At 41.2% G+C, this 24,366-nt stretch overlaps 1 protein-coding gene across 2 annotated transcripts in view; it reads left to right on the forward strand.

The window, feature by feature from the left end:
- ABCB7 (ATP binding cassette subfamily B member 7) overlaps positions 1-24,366 on the forward strand; it is a 55,002-nt gene that overhangs the window by 17,650 nt on the left and 12,986 nt on the right. For both annotated transcript variants that reach the window (XM_033137149.1, XM_033137150.1), the window contains 9 exons: positions 3,480-3,599; positions 18,566-18,698; positions 19,091-19,359; positions 20,496-20,584; positions 20,673-20,760; positions 21,748-21,922; positions 22,810-22,967; positions 23,692-23,855; positions 24,013-24,142. In XM_033137149.1, coding sequence (XP_032993040.1) covers positions 3,480-3,599; positions 18,566-18,698; positions 19,091-19,359; positions 20,496-20,584; positions 20,673-20,760; positions 21,748-21,922; positions 22,810-22,967; positions 23,692-23,855; positions 24,013-24,142 — 1,326 coding nt within the window. The remainder of the gene's footprint in view (positions 1-3,479; positions 3,600-18,565; positions 18,699-19,090; positions 19,360-20,495; positions 20,585-20,672; positions 20,761-21,747; positions 21,923-22,809; positions 22,968-23,691; positions 23,856-24,012; positions 24,143-24,366) is intronic.

Here is a 24,366-nt window from a genome sequence, read left to right on the forward strand (position 1 = left end):
CATCTGGTTAGTCTGGCTTTTAATTGCTGTATTTGGACCAGTCCAGCTGTCTTCTGTCAGGGATTATTTACCTGGGACACTTGCAATGCAGATGGTTGGACTACATGTCCCTTGAAGACCCTTCCTTTTTTCTTTTCTTTAAATTTTCTTTTTTCTCATTACAAATACAGTGGTACCTCGGGTTACTACTACTACTACTACTACTAATAATAATAATAATAATAATAAATTTATTTGTACCCCGCCCATCTGGCTGGGTCTCCTCAGCCACTTTGAGCGGCTTCCAACAAATATTAAAATACATTAATGCTTCAGGTTACATATGCTTCAGGTTACTTACTCTGCTAACCCAGAAATAATGCTTCAGGTTAAGAACTTTGCTTCAGGATAAGAACCAAAATGGTGCTCTGGCGGCGCAGTGGCAGCAGGAGGCCCCATTAGCTAAAGTGGTGCTTCAGGTTAAGAACAGTTTCAGGTTAAGAACAGACCTCCGGAACGAATTAAGTACGTAACCAGAGGTACCACTGTATACTTATACAGTTTACATAACGTCTCCCCATCCCTCCCTTTGGACTTCAATCAACTTCCATTTCTGATTTATTATCCTCATTATTATATTCTGCTATTTTCTACAAATATCACATTTTTCCTTTTATTACATTATTTGTTCCCTATCCAAAAATTGTGAATGTTTATTTAAATCCTACCATCAAGTCAATATTCTTTCTTTGTTTCTGCAAATATAATGTAAAGGGTTCCCACTCTTTTTCAAAATCCCTATTGTCCTTTTCTCGAAGTCTGTCTGTCAGCTTTGCCAACTCCGCATAATTCATCAGTTTTTCTTGCCATTGTTCTTTTGATGCTATCAATATTCTTGTCGCCGTCATAGCATACATGCATAATGTCCTTTTCTCTTTCAGCAGATCTTGTCCTAAAATACCTGTCAGGGTACTGCCCTCGTCTCAGTGCAAAGTGGTGTCGGGGCTGTCTGGGTACCGCAAACCCATGCACCACCTGCTAAGCAATTCTTCTTCTAGTGGGGAAGGCAGCGGTCCCTCTAGTGGGGAGGGAGAGCCGGAACAGGGAAGTGCGGACCAGGGCTCTGCCAGGGTAGGAGAGCCACCACGCCAAGCAGGCACAAGGGGAGATGCACCTCTTCCGTCTCCCCACCTGCGCAGAGGGGTTAGGCGCAGGGATGGTAGGAGGGGGTTCTGCATCCCGCGGCTTTTATGCTGGTCTAAAAACCGGAAAGAGTCATTCCCGGACTCTGCCGAAGGATGAGACAGACGTGAACTTTTATGCTCTGCACTGTAAATATCTGCACAATAAAGAACTGAGAAAGAAGCGACTGAGTCCGCTTGGTTACTCATGAGCAACAACTGAGAACCTAACAATACCCAACAGGAAGGCTTCTGGCTGCTTAACAAATGCTATTCTAAACTTTTTAAAAATAATTCATTGTATATCATTTCCCAGTATACCTTAACACTTTTGCAATCCCACCACATATGATAAAAGGTCCCTTCAACATCTTTACACCTCCAACACTCCCTCTGTTCAGTTTATGTTCACTCTTCTTTACTTTTATTCCTGCTATTTCTTTATCTTCTCTTATATTTCTAGTCAATACTTCCAGGACCAGAATAAACAATAATGGTGATAATGGGCAGCCTTGTCTGGTTCCTTTTTGTATATTGCATTTATTTGTTATTACCCGATTTACAATTATTTTTGCATTCTGCTCTGAGTAAACAGCCCATATCCCACTATTAAAATTTACTCCAAAACCCATTTGCTCCATCACCCACTCCATGAAGTCCCAAGATACATTATCAAATGGTGTTTTTTTTAAAATTAATTTTTATTAAGGATTTTCTTGATTTACAAAGGTGTGCACAATGTCTCTCGTATTTTTTTCCATGTAAGTAATAATAGTAATAAATCTTTAATACGGTCAAAGACCAGCAAGTTTTTCCATGTAACATTTTTACAAATCAGTTTTGGTTTTTCAGACATTAGGGAGAGGAGGGGGAAAGAGGTGGGTGGGATGGGGAGGTGGGTGAGGTGGGGTGACAATGTTTCTATTTTACTTAATATATATAGGGTTTGGAGTCAGCGTTGTCATTATCAAATGTTTTCTCTGCATCTATAAACTTCAATGCTAGAAGACCCTTCTAACTCTACAATTCTGTGATTCTATAATGCTAGCTGGTCAGTAACACTGATTAAGAGATCAGGATTAGGTTACATGCCTGACAGTGGCCGAGGAAGGGGGATGCGGTGGTGTGGTCCACCCCAGGTGTCATCACTGGGGGGGGGGGGGGTTGACAAAAATATGAATTTAAAAATAATTTTTAAAAATTGGGCTCATGAAACTTTTTAGTTCAGTCAAGAAATGTAACAAAACGTGGCTGGCACTGGCCGCCACACCTCAGGGCCTGGTACTTACCGCGCGGCCTGCAGTGTGCTCGAGCCACGCGTCTCTCCTGGGAGTGACGTGGTGGATTGGATGCCTGCCAGCTCCGCGCTGCCTCAAACGGCAGCGTGGAAGTTATGTCTGCCCTCCGCCTCTCCCTCAGTCACCCTACGGCTGAGGGGGAAGCAGCGGAGAGGCTCCACACAGCTCGCCCTGCCCCAGGCTGCAGGATGTATGCGCTGCACCGGGAACCGAGTGGCTAGCTACGCCACTGGTGCCTGATCCCATCTCATCTCCCAAATTGTTTCTGATCCTTGATTTTAATGTCTAAATATTAATTTTTTGTTTATACAAACCTGCAGCATTTGAATACTAGCTTTCAGAACCCAGGATTAATCCTAGATTCTAAAAGTTAGTTTTGGAATGCCCCCTACTTTATGTGCAATATGAGGGAGTAGCATATGATCCTGCAGCCTGATCCCTAAAGCCTGGTTACTGGGCAGCTAGTGTTACATCTGCACTGGTCCCTACTGCTCATTGTTGTTGTAAGATTATGATTTTATGGTGTAGGAATATATATAGCAAGGGTTTGGAATGATGCACAGTTTTATGACGTGTAGCATTAGCTTGGGAATACAAAAAGAAAGCTGTTTTTGGCTTTTATACTTGAACATAAAAAAATCTTGGCTATCTTTCAAATTTACCTGCCTTTAGAAAGGCTCATAAAATAAGAAATGAGCTGTGATTGATTGGTTTGAGCTTTAAAATATGGAATAACACAGAAGCTATACTATAGTGCTTCAGTTGGCTGTTAAACAGCCTCATAATGCATGATTACCCAACTTCAGAGCCATTCTGCTAAAAAGGAGTGGTGACATTTTGCACACTATTAAGCCACCTAGAACAATGTTCTTGGTCTTAAGTGTGACATTACTGTACACCCCTTGAAAGAATTCCAGTCTATTCTGAATATCCGTTTGAAGAAAGGAAGTATATCTCTGGGTTGAGATTTTGCAGCCATCATTTGAGTTGTCTTCTGCAACATTATGTTTTCTCTCTTCAGATGAAAGAATTACAAAGTGGAAAAATAATCAAAGCAATGCTTTCCTACGTGTGGCCCAAAGATAGGCCTGACCTACGTGCCAGAGTTGCCATATCGCTAGGATTTTTAGCAGGTGCAAAGGTAAGAGCTTTTTCATCAATTTGAAATAGGGTAACAATAAGTGCAGAAACCGGGAAAGAGAGAGAGACGGGCTTAAATCAGTTCATTTGGATTTTGTGAGCATTTTTAAAAACGCTTTTAAAGAACTTAAATGTCTTGGCCTCTGTATCCTAAAAAGATAACTTTTTCTGACATTTCATCACAATCTTTGTGACAGGCCTTGAGTGCCTGCAGTACTTTTCCATTAATGGGCTAAATACTTCTGATGAAGATGTTGAAGGATTGAGCTCATGTTACACTTACAGATGCCTAACCATTGTAAAGCAGAACTGGATGCTCCATCCCTCTGGCTTCTGTATTCTGGTGCACAAACTTTGCCTGCCTTTGCTGCAGTTTAGCGAACCACAGTTGACGTCAACTGGGATCATTGTTGATCAAGGCAGGGGTAGCACCTGGAGTAAGGACGTGTGTAATTCTGTGGTCTTTTCGGAGTTATTTAACTGGGTGGACATGTAGAGTTTGCTTCTTTATGGTAAGTTGTTCACCTGGAACTGACAGTCATCACTTCCCTGGGCAATGACAATCCCCCATTTGCATGAGTTTATGGTGGCACAGTGAATATGTAACTTCTCTGCATATTGGTGTACTCTGACAAATCAATTGCTATATGTTGATATTCCAAGTGAAAGCAGTTTTCAGATAGATCTTTTTGTTGGCATTTATGACATCTCTTGAAGAGCATCTTTTGCTATAGAGCTTTCCTTCACACAGGCTATCACTAACTGACATTGAAGCTAGATTTCAGGATTGCATATTAATCTTGGTGGCATTTGGTAAATCTTATTGTAATGTTCCATAGGATAAATGTCGGTTCACTCTACCATAATCCCTTTGCCAGTGGAAATATAGAAATAAATAAAATATGCCAGAACAATGTAGATATATGGTGATCTACATTTTGAGGGAACACATTCATAATACATGTTTGTGTTGTATTCAGTGGCTGTCCTGCAAGAATTAAGAGCAAGCATTTTCTCCCCCTCTCCATATTCAGATTTTTTTGCCTAAGGGACCACTTATGAGCCCACCAGTTACAACTTTGCATTCAAATCCAGTGGCTCAAGATAGTACATGGGATAGTGTTATAAGCCAATTAAACTATAATAAGGAGAAAATAGGGCCCGTTTCCCAAGGGGGAGTTCCGGAATTTTTACCCTGGGGAAGACCCCGTAATTTGCGGAGCCTCCCACTTACGCTGAAATGACAGAGACGAACCGTAGCTGAAAAAAGCAAAGCGTAGCCTTCCCATTTATTCCAAGATCTGTTGCAACAGAGGTTCCCCAGACAAACAGAGAGAACCCCGACTTATGGTACAAGGAGACTTATATACATTTCTGTTTCCATACAAGTCAATGACACGAAAAGAGCGGGAAAAAGGGATTTTACATAAGGTAAGCACATTTTACTGTGTGATTGGATTTGACAATGGTGGTTGAGTGCTTTTTCCTGTCCATCCTTTGACTAGATAACAGTCCTGTATATCTCTGTATGCAGGGTGGAGCCGGCGATTGGAATTTCCTGAATTGCAAATGTCCATGCTTTTGTTATGAATAAAGGTGGTTGTCCTTGTTTATAGTTGACCTCTCGATGTTTATTTCTTGCTGCTTTGGTAGTAGACCCAACAGGTGGCGCGGGTCTGTCTGATGGGTTTAGATTATGCAAATGGTCAAGAGGCTGGGTGGAGAGGCTAATCCAGCTGCAGGCGATAGGCATGGGTGGGGTGCGGAGATGTGATCAGATAATGAGCGGTCAGATTTGCATCTGAACATCCGAATTGTTATCGTCCGCCTCCCCCTCCCCTCTCTGGCCAACTTGTTCTTCTGCTTCTGGAAAGAAGTGGGTCTAAAATGGCGTTGCAGTGGATTTCAGGTCCCCTCTCTGTTTATTGGGGTGATAGTGGGGTGCAGATGGGGTACAGGTGGGGTGCACTCCTATTACATTCCCCTCTCTGCGGCTTAATTTTGGTACAAAATTATTGCCGCACATCCTTTGTTGAATACACACCTCCCCCTAAGTGGTACATGGGGATGGACACAGGGGCTCCCCGGGGCTGCATCAAGGGAGCCTGGATGGGAATGAGCGCATTATAGCAGGAAAACATTGTAAGCAGCAACAGAGGAAAACAGCAATGGCAATCAAAGAGGCAGCAATAAAAATGAAACCCTTTACGGTCTCATGTATCCATGAGGAATTAGGGAGCCATGACCAAAGATCCCGATCAGAAATACCTTCATGTAGGATATCTTGGAGGTTACCGGTGAGAGAGGCGATGGCACTGAGGTGGGCTGAAATGTTAAAAGTCTGGCCGGTCACATAAGAACAACACTCTGCCCCGATGACCTTACAAGCTCTGCCTTGTTACTTGTGGTATTCTAGCACTTTGGGATAAACATTTTCTCCCTAGTGGTCTATGCTTTATTTACCAGGAAGGTCCACCAGTGACTGAAAATGCAGTTTGTTTTGTTCCTGTCTTTTGTGTGTGTTTCCAGGTGTCAAAGCTAGCTGTCCTATGGTCTCTTGACCTTCAGCATGCCACAGCAACACCCATACATGCATCCCTGGTGTAAGGGCTTGCATTGACTTGACCTAAAGCCTTTTAACCCCATGTGGTTAGGTGTGACACTCCCTGGAGAGAAAATGCCCCATCCTGCGCATTTTGGGGCCTCTGTGGCTTTGGTTCTGCTCTCAAAGGGGTGGGCCTGCGCTCTTGCTATTTATAGGGACGTAAGCCAATGACACCTTGGATATAATTGTCCAATTCAAATGAAGTCCAATTAAAATTTATACATGCCCATGGTTCACGTTCCAAACCAACCTGTGAAAAACCATTCTAAAAAAGGCAGTGGTCCAAATTAATCAATTTAACAATTTAACCATTCCTGCTAAATCAAAGCATAAACACCTTCATGTATCTAGGTTTGTTTGTTTTTTGTTTTAGATCTCGAAGTTTCTTCTTGGTAAATGATTCAAACAATCTAAAATGTATAGATGAGGTTGGAGTATCCAGTGGGTCAAGGAAATGTGGTCATAAATTGGTCTAACCTAAATACTGGACTATGCAATAGCCTGATCTATTGAAACATAAAATGCATGGCAATACGCTATACATTAAACATAAAAACAAAACAATTAAACACAAAAAGAACACACTATCAGACACATTTCAGCATTCCTACATAATAACACATAATATACACAACATACAATTATTAATTCAACAGCAGTTGGATGTCTTTGAGGAACTCATGTGATTTTGAGACCATTCTGGCTGCTTTTACATCCTTTCAATCCTAGGGCACAGAATCTTGGTCAAAAGAAAAGAAAAATGTCCTTACAATTCAACTCCCCCCCTTTTGTCAAAAAAGAAAAGAAAAGAAAAATAAGCTCCTGAAAAGAGCACTCTCATTTTTACCTGTGGAAATAATTTGGCATGTTAGGATTTTAAAGCCCCAATACTTAATTCTTTTGTTGTTATTCAGGTGGGCCCTGGAGCAATCTCCTTGCAGGGATAAGCTTTGTCAGTAGCCTCTGTGCATGTACAGAGTTCATGATTTAGAAACCTATTGTACCATTTGAAAGAGTTGCATCCCTTGGCTAATTTTTTTTTTTTATATATATAAAGGAAGGGAAGGGTGAGGAGATTTTTAAAGAGTAGGTTTAGACAGAAACCCAGCAATTTACGCTTTCACAAAACCAGCACTAAAGATTGGTCAAATTAAAGTCCTAATGAAGTCTCGGCACTGATCGTGTTTACTGTACCAAATAAACATATCATACCCCAGGCAAAATAAATTGGGAGCTATGCCTCCTTTATCTACAGGAAATTGGGGTGCAGGTTTCTATTCTCAATTGTACCATTTGCAGACAAAATTATTCTGCCCTTTATTTACAGGAGAAAATGGTCAAGGCTCATTGATTAGTCTACTTGAGTATGTGGGCTATCATTTTGTGTGCGCCCCCTCTGGTCATTTAGCAGAATACCTGCTCCCTTATATATGAGTAAAAATGGCCAGAGTCAGAATGAATAAAATTCAAATATTCACAGTGATTTTAGCCAAGGCAGACTAAATTCTCTGCTCCCTCATGTATGGGAAAATGGCTCTTCAAGGCTCTTGTATGTGCTTAAACTTTAAAACTTAAAATAGGTGAATTGGTAATCACTCCTTTTATAAAACAAAACACAGCACTCTACTCTCAACTCTGAAAGCTGGGTTGAATTTCAACCCACCACCACACCAGGATTTAAAAATTACCCTCCAATGCTTGCAGACACATGGCCTTCCACATAGTTATAAGGTGGGAGTTGAAATGTACCCTGAGGTCATCTAGTCCAACCCCCTAAAATACAAGGTTCACAAGATTTGTACTACCAGAAACACATTCTTATGTACAGACACAACTATCATGCAAGTACACATGTACTAAAAGCAAAAGAAAAGTACCATCTTTATACAGAACCCTTTAGCAGACTTTAAGATAATTTGATTGAGGATTTTTCCTTAGACTAGAGATGGCAAGTTCTTAGAGAATTTTTTTTTTTTTTTAAGATACAAGTGAACAGACGGTTTTCCTAAGATTTGATAGGGAGATAGTCTTTTATAAGGAATACTAATTCAAGAGTTGATATAACCACCTACAAATAATAAAACAGCCATAGATTTGATAGAAGTGATTTTTTTAAAGAAGGTAAAAGTGAACAATTTTCTTGAAGCCTAGTGAACCAATGTATTAGCAGCAAATTAAGATTTAAAACAACCATACATAGGAAAGTGAGATGGGGGGTACCTTTAGCAAAAATCCCCCCCCCTTTTTCGATGGGGAAGGAAAAGCTCAGACAGAACAAAGAAAACCATTTACACACAAATTCCATCACTTACATAAGATTATTTAAGCAAGCTTGCATTTTCTAAACCTTGATTACTTCTCTTATTTACTTCAAGGAAAACAAAGATCTCTAACATACAGGCTCTCAGACTGTATAATATTTGGGGGGGTTTCTCTCTGGCCTTTTTAAACTCACTGAAGTTACACAAGGAAAACAAAATGACAGACACAAGGAACAGACTCACATGTATAACAGACAACACACATAACAGACATGTAACATGTAAACATATATTTCCATAAAGGAGTTGGCTCACTTCCTGTTTCATTAAGCGAAGTTAGTGGGAAAGTCCCACATGAAGTGGTTTTATGAGCCTCCTTTAAAGGACCAATTTCAAAGTTTGAGCAAACATTTCCACAGTTACAACCCTTCATTTTTCTTCATCCTGTACCAATTGCAATTTTATAAGTTGGTCATGTCAATTTTAAAGTACAAATTGGAGAGAACTGACTCAGAGTTCCAGCCAGGACCAAGCCAGATGGGCTTTGTTCTGACCAGGAGTCTGGGAAAGGAATTCCTTGGATTGGGGTGCACCCATTATCTAAAAGTGTGGTCTAACCTTTTATCCTGCAGTCGGGTTAGGAGAACCCTCTATCCTGGGACACGCTTCTCCCGGATCTTCTAGATCCCACAGCCCCCGGCTGTGATCTGCCTACCGTTCGTTTGCGCTAACTACTAGGTGGCCCAGCCGTTGGCCTCTAGCTACTAGGCTGTGGTGCGATCAAGTACCTTCGAGACCCCCCTTACTAGTGTCAATAATAATTGCTGAGGGTCCGACAGCAACGTTCCTGCCTCTTACAAACTAAGGAAAAGGACTACCTGCCTTCGAACGCTTGCGTGTGCAATGCCGAAGCGGTAAGCCCAGGATAGATTTTGTGAAAGGAAAAGGCAACCTTGCATCCTGACAGCAGCCCGTCAGATTTAAAGAGGAAACATAGTAAATTTTGACAAGAGAGTCAGAGTGGACCGGGTCAGTTGCCACGTTTGGACGTGAGCACTGTACCCCAGGACTTTGGTTCTGCTTTATCACCCTGCCCTACAGCTATGCTGTTAACCAAAAGTCCGAGCGAAGGGAAAGAAAAGGGATAGAACAGAATTTTTCGTTGCTGCGGTCACTTATCCACCCCTTACACCGTGTCCCTTATACTCACTTAGCGCTCTCTCGATGGCTTCCCGGGTTTCTTAACCTGCAAATTAACGGGAAAAAAAAGGAAAAACAAAAAACAAACTTCCTTCCCGGTTGCGTTGCTTTGCTTCGGTGCGTCCCGCTGGAACTCCAAATTACTGCCGGAGATCCTGGTTCCTGGGGCGGGGGAAAGCTCTCCCTGCAAAAGAACTGGGTGCGCGCTGAGCTCCCTCGTCCCCAGAAACCTCAGATCTCCGGAAAACTTGGGTCCCTTCGTGGTCGCCAATTGTTATAAGCCAATTAAACTATAATAAGGAGAAAATAGGGCCCGTTTCCCAAGGGGGAGTTCCGGAATTTTTACCCTGGGGAAGACCCCGTAATTTGCGGAGCCTCCCACTTACGCTGAAATGACAGAGACGAACCGTAGCTGAAAAAAGCAAAGCGTAGCCTTCCCATTTATTCCAAGATCTGTTGCAACAGAGGTTCCCCAGACAAACAGAGAGAACCCCGACTTATGGTACAAGGAGACTTATATACATTTCTGTTTCCATACAAGTCAATGACACGAAAAGAGCGGGAAAAAGGGATTTTACATAAGGTAAGCACATTTTACTGTGTGATTGGATTTGACAATGGTGGTTGAGTGCTTTTTCCTGTCCATCCTTTGACTAGATAACAGTCCTGTATATCTCTGTATGCAGGGTGGAGCCGGCGATTGGAATTTCCTGAATTGCAAATGTCCATGCTTTTGTTATGAATAAAGGTGGTTGTCCTTGTTTATAGTTGACCTCTCGATGTTTATTTCTTGCTGCTTTGGTAGTAGACCCAACAGGTGGCGCGGGTCTGTCTGATGGGTTTAGATTATGCAAATGGTCAAGAGGCTGGGTGGAGAGGCTAATCCAGCTGCAGGCGATAGGCATGGGTGGGGTGCGGAGATGTGATCAGATAATGAGCGGTCAGATTTGCATCTGAACATCCGAATTGTTATCGTCCGCCTCCCCCTCCCCTCTCTGGCCAACTTGTTCTTCTGCTTCTGGAAAGAAGTGGGTCTAAAATGGCGTTGCAGTGGATTTCAGGTCCCCTCTCTGTTTATTGGGGTGATAGTGGGGTGCAGATGGGGTACAGGTGGGGTGCACTCCTATTACAGATAGCTTTGATTCAAGATGCAGAAATGGATTTGCAGTTGTGTTAAATTCCAGCCAAAAGAGAACATTACAGGGAGGAAAGCCTATATTAGTGAAAAATAACCTTCAGTCTAAACCAGGTTGAATCAAGCACCCTCTTATCTACATTCAGCAGGTTTGCTTTGCTAGGAAAGAAGGGAGGAGGCTGCAAGGAGGAGACACAGAGATGATTAAAAGAGAGCACTTGTAAGACACACTTGTTTCAAATTTTTTTTTTAGCTGAACAGGAGTGTAGCAGGCAGCATTTTTGTTCTCAGTATGTTTAGCATGATAGCTGCCTGCCTTCAAGGCTAGTTTTGTGTGGCTCCTCTTCAGATATTTTGGCCAAGATTCAAAGAGCACTTTGGCTCATGCAAAAAGGGCCCCTTCTAGCCCAGTAACGTTTTAAAAAATATTATTTTATTTAAAAGCTTGATAGTTTTGCCTTTCCATTTGCACAAATCTGCTCAAGGCAGCTCACAACAAAATAAGTAACATCTCAGCAAAATAATATGGTAGGCTGATATGGTACAGCAATAAAATAAAATAAAAGCCAGTGGTTCAACAAAATGACTTCCACAGAGCCAAACCCACTGAAAAAGGAAAGTTTTTGAACGGCAGCAAAAAACCATAGGAGAGGAGGCAAGGTGAGCCTTTCTAGGTAGGGAGGTCCATAGCACAGGCATGGTCACAAAAAAGGGCTCTCACTCCTGTTCCTACCACCTTCCAACAGGCCATGCAGAAGAGCCTCTTTAGTAACTCATAATGAACAGGCAGGTTTATTATTATTATTATTATTATTATTATTATTATTATTACAATTACATCTGCCCTTCAGCCAAAGTTCCCAGCATTGATTATAACAATTACAACAATAAAAACAGTTGTAGGAGATAGTCCATTAAGTATTCCTAGGTCTAGGTTGTTTAGAGCTTTAAAAGTAATAGTCATCACTTTTGAATTGTATTTAGAAAAGCAATAATCCAGTGAAGTTTGAACTAAGGCATGTGTCATGGTCTTTTTAGACACAACTGTCTAGACCTGACATAAGCATCCAGAGCAAGCTCTGGACTCTCTCAGTGGTTTCATGAAAATATTAAATGGCACAGGTGACAAGACGGGATTCTTGTGGGGGACCATATTCCAAAAGTGCCAAATAATAATTCCTCCACACCATCTTCCCACTCTTTCCCACTATCCTTTTGCCTCTTATGTAGATTGTAAACATTTTGCAGAATGTGTTCATTCTACTGTATAGTGCTTATTGGCATTCAAGAAATGTTTCAATTATTGCATTTATTTCTCCAAGGAGCTCAAGGTGGCATACATAGTTCTCTTCCTCCCCCTTGTATCCTCACAAGAACCCTATGAGGTAGGTTAGGCTGAGAGACTGTGACTGGCCCAAGGTCGCCCTGTGGGTTTCATGGCTGAACAGGGATTGATTTCTGTAATGCCAAATGCATTGCTAGAATAATATAAATACTCATATTATTCAGACACACCATCCAGCTTGGTCCTGGCAAATTCAACAAACAAATTTGGAATTAAATTGGATCTTGTTGCAGATTGATGTACTGTTAATATTGTATAGAACAGCTGCTTCTGAGAATTCAAGCAATGTTCCTTCCACATTGCTGCATTCCTGTTTCTTTCCCCTCAGCTAACCCATTCCTTAGAACATGCTGATTTAAAACAATTTTTAAGGGTTTCTATTGCAATAATAGACAGGACTTTTCAACGTGAACTGATGTAGCACAATTTTCTTGGGATTGGTTTTTTACATGATTGGCAAGTTTGTATAATCAGACCTCTTCCCCCCCCTTTTTTTTACCTGCCCAATTGTACACACCCACCCCGGACTTCTTGGAGAGGGCCCTTATCACTTCTGTAGTAAAGAGGCTTCTCTAAAATGGGATGGGTGGAGACATATCAGTTTATGCTTCATTTTTTTTAAAAAAAGTAAAAGATCACCATGTGCTCCAGTGCTGGTGTGCAGAACTGCAATCTTGAAAAAGAAATCCCATTCATCAGAGTGTGTGCTGCTAGGATTGGAGTGGGCTGCTTTTCCTTAGGGCTGGGAGGATGTAGGGATCTATTTCATCAGGATAAGGATTTAGGGTCTATCCACTAAGCCTTTTTAATTAAAATATTACTGTGTGCTTAAGTACCAGTATACAGTGCTTTTGAACAAGGAATAAAAAATTCATTGGAGTAGCAACAGCCATGGATATAATGGCAGGGGGAAAGGGATGGGCAGGTAGGGTACGCTTTGTGTGGGTGTTCAGTGATAAGGTTTCCACAGTTCTACCATGACACTTGCCATATATAAAAATGGATGTGTTGTGGTTGTCAGGAAGTCCCCAAGAGGTACAATTTTTAGACATCTATCTATAAACTGTCATGTCCCCAAAATTCTATTCTGATTCTTGACAATAGTGGCAGCCCAATTCACAGTATAGGTAACACTTGGAAAGCAGAGATGACACTGGTAGTCTAAATTGGCTCAAGCCCATTTTAGCTGAGTTATGGATCAAGGTATATCAGTGTATCCATAGTTGTTGGCATCTGCCTGTCTCAGGAGACAGCAGAGGAGTGTACCTTTGGGGGTGAAGTCAAGCTGTTGGAAGGCTGTAGAGACTGATACAGGAGAGGCATGTTTTGTTGCAGCTGGGGCAGATGAAGGCATCCAATTATGCTGATGCAGATGCACCATGGCATTTCTTCTGTCTGTGCCCCTCAGTGGTCATTCCTCCTCTGACCACTGCAATGGATACTCTACCCAACTCGCTGTCTCCAGACATCCTGTCTAGTTTCTCATAGAACTGGTCCGTGGTATGTATGTCAGAGCACATAGTTGGAGATAGATGCTCTAGATGTTAGTGAACCAGAGGTAGTTGAGAGGCGGAAGGAAAGCAAGCATTCTGAGCCCTCCATCAGTGGTTCTATCACAGACAGAAGGGAGTTCCTTACTGCAAAGCCTACACCATTAATACGTGATTCTTTTAGATGCCTTCACCAGAAATGGTGTAGTTCTTCTCTCTGATGCTGCCATTCAAACGAACTCTGGTCTTCTGTAGAACAGCAATGTCAGTGTTTAGCGTTTTCAGCTCATGGTCAGTGATGGCCGTGTTCTGTGAGTCATTGACCTGCAACAGATTGGTGGACAAGCCAGCTTGCTAGGCGCAAGAGGGTTTGTTTCTTTTCTTTTTTGCCTGGTGCAACTCTATTCTTATTCTTATTCTTATTCTTATTCTTATTTGTGACAGCCTAATTCACAGTACAGTATAGTTAAGACTGCAGCACTTGGAATTAAGCAGAGATGACACTGGTAGTCTAAATTGACTTAAGCCCTTCATTTTAACTGAGTTGTTGATCAAGCTGTATGTATCCATAGCAGCTGGATTAAATTTGTGGATTTGGTGAGCTGCTGTCACCTCCTGTCACATTTGCAGTCACATTTGGCCTTTTACTCTTGGGCTGAACATCCATTACTTATGAATCAAGCATATCTTTCACAGTATCTATGTTGCTGCTGACTGTTAATATTGTACATTCAGAAAGGGAACTGACTGTGCAAAGCATGCATGTGTAAAGCCATGGGAACTTAAAATGGATGATCCACCTGCTTTGTGAGTACCTCTTACCTGTCTGAGCAATAAGGGGTATGTCAATGTGGTATCAGCCATATGAACCCTTGAGGTCTACTAGCTTCTTCCCCCGCCTCCCCACACACTGTTAGGACTAGATTCCAATAAGAATAAGAAAAAAAGGAGGGAACTCTGCTTATCTCCTACTTCCCACCCATCTAGCTGTCTTTAGTAGTAGTGATCTAACAGCAATTTGTACTGCAACTCCTAGACATGCCCTGCTCCTGGTACTGTACTTGCATTTCTACAGTTGTTACACTTGCAACCTCCCCCATCCTTCAAGGAGCTCAGAGCAGTCTCTTACATTGCCACAGCTGGTGCAGAAGTAGTCCTCTGGGTTCATGTATTCCAGCCTATTCTTTCTCTTCTCCCTACACCAAGCCTTGTAATGTCCTTATACTTCTAGCCCTGGTTAACAGCAAGTCCCTGTTTGCCTTGATCATGGACAATGGGATCCATATGCATAGAGTAGAGGGAGCTGGCAGTCCTGCAGCCTAATTCATTAAGGGTTGGGAACATTACACCTTCATTGTACCAGTAAGACAGGCCAGGTTTGCTTCATAGCGTCAGTGCATCAGGTCCCAGACAAATGTACCAATGCTTGTATGCAGCTAGACTTGCAAAATTTGTTTGCTCCATCTGCTTCTTCCACTACATCCTACATACTAGCAAACCAAATGTTAAACTTCCCTTGAGGTTTAAACATTCTGCTGGAAAAATGGGTTTAAAAACCTTGGGTCTCCATGCATGCTAGGTATTTGTTGAATTGATACCGACGTGTTTTATGTGAAGACCGAAATGAAAGAGAGGCCACATTGGATAAAACAAATGTGGGTGCATCTGTTGTGCTGGAATGAACAGGCAGGGGGAAATACCTAAAAATCAAGCGTTATATGTAAATTGTTGCTCAAGTGGTTTATTTTCACCTAACAATCTAGGTGCTTATACAAAGGACTCCCTACTTCTCCTGTACTCCATAGCAAACAATGATTGAGGATGGGACTCAAGAGTCATATGTAAATTGTTGCTCAAGTACAACTTTCTGCAGGAGAGCTATATGCTGATGGAGGCGTCATAGCTCTTAAGGTATCACAAGTGTCAGAAAGACTCCATGCTTCACCTGCATGTGTGTACTCACTTTACTTCAGAGCAGTACCTAAGAAACAGTATTTGACATTTTAATAATGTAACAGCCATTACTATGCAACTGTTTACCCATAAGCAAGCAATGAGAAGAATGTGAGCCATTTTGCATTTTTATTCATGTGGTCCAGAAATGAAAGCACTGAAGTACCTCAGAGGGATAGAGTTTAGATAAATTTTTCATCCGTTATTTATCTAGATGTATAATTTATGTCATAATTTGTTTCTTTATCTCTAAGATCTGCACTAAAAACTTTAACTACAGCATTCTGTATCTGTTTAGGGTCCAGTATAGGAGCATTAGGATTGTGCTACATTCTAGAAAACGTGATAGTCTCCATATATAAGCATCAGCTGATATCCAAAAACATCACTGCTTTTGCTTGCTTGAGGAGGCCTTAATCATTTATTTCTTGAATAGCAGCATGTTTTCTCCCAAACTGCTTTGGAAACACAGGGGTGTTTCAAAAGCAATTTCTATTATGGTCTGGGCAGGAGTCAAGAATTGCTTTTTGAAGAAGAAATAGCATTTAAAGAAAAAATCTCACTTGACTTCAATGACTTTTTGGCAAACCATGGCTCGGAATTCTAGCCATGACTTATTTTAGTATCTGATATGCTGGCTGGGGAGTTGTACTCCTAAACATCTGGAGGGCACCAGGTTGTGGAAGTCTGATCTAATCTTTCACTCTGAGGGTAAGAGATGGTGGAACTAGCAATTTTGTTTTGAACAGGACTGGTGGGGAGAAGATGATGAGAACACAAAACTGGTTGTGAATGAGATTTAATAACATGCTGCCTTGTTCTGATTCATGTTTTTACCCTCTGGGATTGAGAGAGACCATTTTTAAACTTCACTTAAATACTTAGGGCTATATTGGAGGGTGGAGAAATTCTCTTGCAAAGCCGTAGAGTGGTGCCAATTAATTTAATTGCAGGTTGAGATAGAGGTTTGAAGGAGGCTACAGCCTCTTAGCTTTAGAAATAGAACTTCAGCTATTCCAAGTGTAGCTCAAATCATACCATGTAGCCTGCTTTTGAAAAGTAGAATGGCTGCAGAGGGACTTCAAGGGAATCTGCAGCAAATCAAGGCAATCTGCATTAGAATAAATTTCATTTCTACTGAATAGGCTCCCCTAGGAAAAGCTATGTTATGTCCTCTAAATGATGGTCATCACAATGTAACACAGATGGAGCAGCATTGTGGTTATTAAAGCGAAAAGGATGGCTGAAAATTGAGTTTCTAGGCAAGTAACACCAAAGGGAGTTGGTCAACTTGTGTTTTTGTTTATCTGAAGGGCATATTTTGAAATTAACATTCCAGAGCAGTGTCTTTCCTTAAAGCTTTAAAATCTATTTAACACACCCTCAATTCTTTAGAGCTTTGTATCTGTGAAATTATTTTCCAGCCATAACAACCAGTTTTGTTTGTTCCCTATTGACTGTGATTTGCAGTCATGGAATCTCAAGTCTGAATTCTTCAGGGGTTTGCATAATTCTGATTTAGGTTAGTGCCTAAAGGCAGAACTAGACTTCAGGCAGCAGTGGTGTGGGACACCTGATTCATGCCAAATGGTTGCAAAGCAGTGGAGCAGATGGGATGCAGTTTTCAGGGGTGAGGAGGAGTAGAGAGAGAAGAGGACAATAACCCTGTCCTTAGAAGTAGTGAGATCTACTAAGGAAGCTATGCTCCATGTTCCATTCTTTTCTGATGTTAGATTAATATTTACTATGTTTAGGCCCTTTTCAATTATGGCTCCAGAACTTTGCAATGCCATTCTACCGGAGGTCCATCTTGTCTTCCTCTCTTGCTGTTCGTTGAAAACAAACCAACCTGGAATATAGGATTTGGTATTCAGCAAAATAAGTCATTGGTTAAAAAACAGTTTATAAACTGTTGGTAGTGATAAACCCACACAAATCATTCAGGCAAGTGGTGTATCCTTGTGCACAATATAATGACTGTGGAGTAGGCGTCATATTATAATAGAAGAGGAACTGTGACCGTAAGGAAGACCATTTTCTAGCCTTGTAGTAATTGACTCTTGCAGTTCATAGTATTAATAGTTCAAGAAATAGTGTAAGCCATAGTCAAAATTCAGTCAGATACAGCCATGTTCCTGCAACTGCAAGCAAGAATTTGGGTGGGAGTTAGGTAGAGAGGCATAGTAATTTTCATTCCTTTGCATGATGGAGCCAACAAATTGCTTCATTCAAATTTGGATAGAGCCACCATGGGTGATGTTTTTAATAAGCTGCAAGCATTTGTCAGCTTGTACCTTTAGCTGCAACAGAAATAAGACATTGCTCATCACATTATGACATTACACAATAATGCACTGAGGTGTTCCGTGTGCTGGGCTATGCGCACTGTGACAGCTTTGCAGATAAAGCTGCTCAGATAACTCAACTTTAGGCACATCTTCTATAATGAAAGCATCTAGATTCTCCTTGTGTGCAATTTTCTTGAATGAATCTCATTTATGTACTCCTGAGGTTGGGGACAGAAGTGCTTGGATTTCTGTCCAGCCTGCCCAATGTTATCCTGCCAAGATTGGCAATTGCATCGTACTCTATAAATATTTCCAGCTGAAATGCTCTGAACTGCCTCTGATAACTCTTCATAGCTTAATGGCCCTATAAATATATGCTGAGTCTTTCTGCTTTTGTGTTTCCCAGTCTTGCCATCACTTTAATGAGCCCCCCAAATGAACTGAAGCACATTCTCAATGAACTGTTTAGTTGAGATGAAAACTGATTTTTATAATGAGCCAGTGGCTTTTCTGCTTTGGGGTTGCAGACCTCTTATTGCAGTGCCCATACCCCTGAAATTTGTAGAGCCATCCTTCTAAGTAGTTAATAGCAAAATACCATAATTGCAGCTAATTCAGGGAAAATATTTATACTTTATAAATAAACATTTTAGTACATCTTGCATAATTGCTGTGTTTTGTGCTTTTTAGGCCATGAATATAGTCGTTCCCTTCATGTTTAAATATGCAGTAGACAACCTCAACCAGATGTCTGGAAATGTTCTGAACCTGAATGATGCACCAAATACTGTGGCAACCATGGCAACAGCTGTTCTGATTGGATGTAAGTGTGATGCTTTAATCTGTTGACAGGTGCTGACTTTCTTTGGGAAGGTTTTGGAACATTAACGAATGTGACCTTTTCATTGCTAACTCTGCTAAGCATCTGGAAGTTTCCCCCCACTTTGTTCACAATCAGTTCCTGTAACTTGTTACTTACTTATTTACTTATTTATTTATTTAATACCAATGATTATAGCAGTAATCTACCATAATAGCAATTCATTATTTGGGCTTGTTAAAAGTCTGCAAATGAAGTGTGGGTTTTAAAACGATTGAACTTTCGATCTAGTAAGTAACACTGGCAAATATGTGAAATAAAATGTTCCATCTATTGAGGACTTATCGAGGAGCAGCAATATATGCATTTTAATGGGTTGGTGTTTTTTTAACCAGATGGCATCTCACGAGCTGGGTCTGCTTTATTTAATGAGGCTAGAAACGCTGTATTTGGGAAAGTAGCCCAAAACTCCATCCGAAGGATAGCAAAGAATGTCTTCCTCCACCTGCACAACCTGGACTTGAGTTTCCACCTGAGCCGGCAGACTGGAGCATTATCGAAAGCCATTGACAGAGGAACAAGAGGCATCAGCTTTGTGCTCAGTGCCATAGTATTCAATTTGGGCCCCACCTTGTTCGAAGTAGCACTCGTTAGTGGAATTTTGGTATGTATTGCTTACCAGAAGCAACAGTAATTGTCACTTTTATTGATGTACATACAGTGATGCTCTGTCATAGCAGCAACTTTGTTGATCATTTGAATGTGATAAGCACTAAATAGGCAAGCGTTGGGTATTGAGATAGTTAGGCATAATTTGGGGAAGACAGTCCTGTTGGCCAAATTGCAAACTCTGTCAGGACAAAGTTGACCCACCTCCTGATGTACAGTCTTGGTGTAGAGGACCAGGCCAAAGTTTCTCATGCAAAACAACTCTCCTTCAGATGGCCACACTTTTACCTGAATAGCTCTAGAGGTTTTTCTGCTAAATATCAGACCTGGAACATAAAGACAGTAGATGAGAAAGTACACAGTGCATTCCCTAGAAATCAGATGTCATATAATGAGCCAACAATTTCATTCACAGAATTGTAGAGTTGTAGAGACCCCGAGGGTCATCTAGTCCACCCCCTGCAATGCAGGAATCTCAACTAGATCACACATGACAGGTGGCCACTCATCCTCTGCTTAAAAACCTTCAAGGAATGCAAGTCCACCCTCTCATAGGAGTCTGTTCCGACATGTTCCTACAAAGCACATGCATCTGAAACAGTTTTTCTATTGAGTTCAGTTGACAGCTTAGGTGTGTCTCTTCACACATCCATATCATCGAAGCAAAAAATCTGAATACAGCAGCTCATGTGCAAAGTGCATCTGTGTGTATTGGAGTACATGCAGGGCTGCTGAAATTACCATATGTTTGTACTATGCACATTTGGACCTTTCAACAGCCTCAAATGCAGTTCAGAACATTGTCTGCCCTAGCCTAGTGCCTGGTGCACTCCATATCTGTTGGCTTACATTTCCCATCAGCCCAAGCATCATATAGGTATGTTCATGGGAAGTATACAGGGAGTTGTGGTCCCAAACAGCTAGAGGGCACCAGAATGGGGAATGCTGTAGTATCACTATTTTTCTTTCAGTCATCCCACTGTGCTTCTGGTTTATCTTTACAGAATCATTTCCCTTTTATTTCATGGTACATCTTGTCAAAATAGATTTCTCTCTGTCGGCATTGTAACCAAAATGATAGAAAACCATTACTGTACTGACATTCTCCCTTCTTTCTCTTTCCTCATTCAGTATTATAAATGTGGTGCACAGTTTGCACTAGTAACCTTGGGGACATTGGGAGCATACACAGTATTCACAATAGGAGTTACACAATGGAGGTAAGGCATTTTCCCTAACTGGTTAGGATTAGCTGGTTTATAGAGCTGTGGTGAGAACAAATCTATATGCAAACCTTTTGTCTTGCAGAACTAAATTTAGGATAGAAATGAATAAAGCAGATAATGATGCAGGTAACGCTGCAATTGACTCGCTGCTGAATTATGAAACTGTGAAGGTGAGCCATTAACGTTTTTAACTTCATATTGTTATTAAGTAGGATAGACTTTATTATCCATTTATTTATCTTGATTTTACTCAAAAGGAACTTGTATCTGCTTCCTTCTATTAATAATGACTTGCAGAATTAACCCCAGCTTATGTAGTTCTCCAGAATTTTCATATATTTTGTCTTTGAGTATTTTCTCCATTTATGCTATTATCTTCAAACAAAGTGACATTTTAGTGGAGAAATGTACTTTTATAAACCTGTTGGTTATCTGGGTTTGCTTACCATTTTTCACTTACATAAAAAAGATCCTCCTGTGTATTTGGCCTTGTCCCTCTTGATTTGCTTTTCAAGTCACTACCAAAACATGCTTTGAGCTAGACATCCCTGGTATATGTTGTGTAGTTGTGAGAGAGTCAAACGTAGGACCAGGTTCAAATCTCCACTTAGCCATGAAGCTCACTGAGTAGCACTGGACAGTTGCTGTCCCACAGCCTAATCTTGCCTCTTTGGATTGATGTGGTAATAATATTATGGTAGGGTGGGGGAGGATCCCTTGAGGAAAGGGGATAATATTGTGAATAGTATTAGAATAAATTTAAAATGTCATGGGTGCAGGGCAGTAGCAGCTGTAACTGAGTAGCTGTCGGCCACCAAGAAAAGGAGACAGGCAGGCATGACATTTGATGCGTCCAGAGCTGGAAGGTCGGGTACTGGGGCTAGGTTGTTGAAGCAGCAATAAACTGCTTTATAGAGTGTTTAGCTAGTTATGTACTAAAACGCCCTCCCCCAACCCAGTACCCCCTGCCAACGCTTTGGATTACAACTCCCATCAACTCCAGCAAGCCCGGCTGCATGGACAGGGACAGATGGGAGCTGTAGTCCAAAGCAATCTCAAGAACACCAGATTGGGGAAGGCTATATTAAAGAATAATTTATGAAGTACAATCCTAAGCATGCTGAGACTCCTTACATTGTTTCCCCCCTACTTACTAGTATTTCAATAATGAAAAGTATGAAGCTCAGCGATATGATGGGTATTTGAAGACCTATGAAAATGCCTCACTGAAGACTACCACTACCTTAGCTCTGCTGAACTTTGGACAAAGTGCTATATTCAGCATTGGGCTAACAGCCATCATGGTACTGGCTAGCAAAGGAATTATTGCAGGTACCCTGTTTGTGTCTAAAACTCGTGTCTTTTATGTTGCATGCATGCTTGGAAGTATAGAGTCCTAAAGAGAAGCACTAAATTCCTTAATTGCAAGCAAGTGAACTAAAAGAATGAATGACCTTTTAAATTTTCCTTTCCTTTCAAACAACATCTGTCTGTCTCTTGAGACAGTTCTTCAAATAGGTTTACTTTAAAGGACTATATTTTGGTTTTAGAGCAGCTTTATCACAATCAGACTGCAGGGATTCTTAAAATTCTGGAAAAGAATCAGTTCATTGGTTGTGGAAATCTTGTGGCTGAATCACCCAGATAGCACCTAGCATTCAGTGGAAAGGAAGATGTACCACAAAGTAGTTTTTAAGAAGTACCCACTTCTTGGTCATGGGTGGAAATCAGCTGACATGTCCTAAGCAAAGACAATACGGTAGGATTACATCTTACGTGCATTTAACATGTGCAGTTTCAGTCATATGCTGTTGAAGGCAGACTAGTTGAAATTGTGCAGGTTAAATTACAGCAGGGTGGAAAACTTAAAAGCTCTTTTTGTGTCAGGCTCACTTGGGGTTACACCTGCTCTGGGAGGCTCTTACGATATCTTGCCTGGCAATCTGAGTTCCTGCAAGATCTTGCACAAGCATCCCTGGGCTTCCAGAGCTGATGTGATGTGTAGGCCTTGCCCTCCAAGCAAGGCAGAGAACTTAAAAACCATCTAGAAAGTAACTTGCACTCATACCTTAAAAGTAGAGGATTAATTAACTGGATAAATTATAGCTTGTTTTGAAGTTGCTGCAGCTTGTGTTGAAGAGCAGAACTAAATGACTAAAAAGTGTGGTAGATGTCTGGCAAGCAAACATACTCTAAGCCCTCTTTTTTTTTTAATTAAGGTAACCTAACAGTTGGCGATCTGGTAATGGTGAATGGACTGTTGTTCCAACTTTCTTTGCCCCTTAACTTTCTGGGAACGGTGTACAGAGAGACGAGGCAAGCGCTAATAGACATGAATGTCTTGTTCACACTGCTTAATGTAGACTCAAAAATTAAAGTGAGTATTGTGCAGCAATAAAACTGTTAGCCCTTTATGCAAAGCTAAGCAAGGTCTGGTATGATTTCACACAGGATGGGGGACTACATGTTGAGATTCCTGCATTGCAGGGGTTGGACTAACTGACCCTTGGGGATCCCTTCCAACTCTATGATTCTGTGATTTACCCATAAAATGCTGCTTAAAACCTTTGCCAGATATGTTAGAATGAATGCAGTCACCTTGTTGGGTTATTTTTGCTTCATCTGATAGCTATTTTTCTTCTGAAAAAGGAATGCTACATGTGAGGAACTTGTGTTTGTTCTTTTAGAAAAATGGTTAGTGGAGAAGCTTTATTTGAACATGTGTCTCTGAAAGAGCTTCTCCCCCCCCCCTTTTTTTTTTGAAAGCCAAAGCAGTGTGTTTGTCATTGTCATACTTTGTGTGCATGCCAGGCATTGAAGTATTATTTTATCACTTTTAATTAATGATGCAGAATTTATTGTGCAGAACGCTGCCTAGAAGCCAGACTATTACATCAGAAATTCTTGAACTTTATAGAAAATATAGGGGGCGGGGGGCAGGTAGAAGATACTCTTACCTGTGTGACTGAAATGGCTAGGTTTTTTCCCCTTGGAGACAACAGTGGCTGTAGCTTGCACTGAATTAGATCCATTGTTTAGCTTGCTAAGCTCTTTGAAATACCTTCTGGGCAGTGTGTAAAGCAGCGCTTTTCTTTCAATAGGATAAAGAGCTGGCTCCGCCCCTGCAGATCACACCACAGACTGCTTCCATCGCCTTTGATAACGTGCACTTTGAATACCTTGAGGGGCAGAAAGTCCTCAGTGGCGTGTCTTTTGAAGTCCCTGCAGGAAGAAAAGTGGCCATTGTAGGAGGCAGTGGGTCAGGGTGGGTAAACAGATGCGCAAAATTCTGCATCATTGATTTATTGATTTATTGATTTTCATTTTAAAATCGTGATAAAGATACACCAAGCAAGTAACCCAAGTTCTAACTTTGTTTCTCGTGTTTTTGTTTGTTTGTTCGTTGGTTGGTTGGTTTTTAGGAAAAGCACAATAGTAAGATTATTGTTTCGCTTCTTTGAACCTCAGAAGGGGGAGATTTACATTTCTGGCCAGAACATACGAAACATCAGTTTGGACAGCCTGAGAAAATCCATAGGAGTTGTACCTCAGGTATTGTGTTTCTAATCTTTTGGAACCCATAATTCCCTGCAAACATCTGATGCTGTAGCCACAGCTACTGCAGTGTTGATTTGAAAACAGGAGCAATGAAGCAGCTCAGGATGACAGTCCAGGGCACAAAGGAAGAACAACCATAAAGAGTTTCACTAAACATGGGCAAGAATTACAGTTTTCTCAGTCTTTATTTAGATTTACACACTGCTCTTCAAACACAT

The sequence above is a fragment of the Lacerta agilis genome, chromosome Z (assembly GCF_009819535.1).
Source record: "Lacerta agilis isolate rLacAgi1 chromosome Z, rLacAgi1.pri, whole genome shotgun sequence".
NCBI classification, from domain to species: Eukaryota; Metazoa; Chordata; class Lepidosauria; order Squamata; family Lacertidae; genus Lacerta; species Lacerta agilis.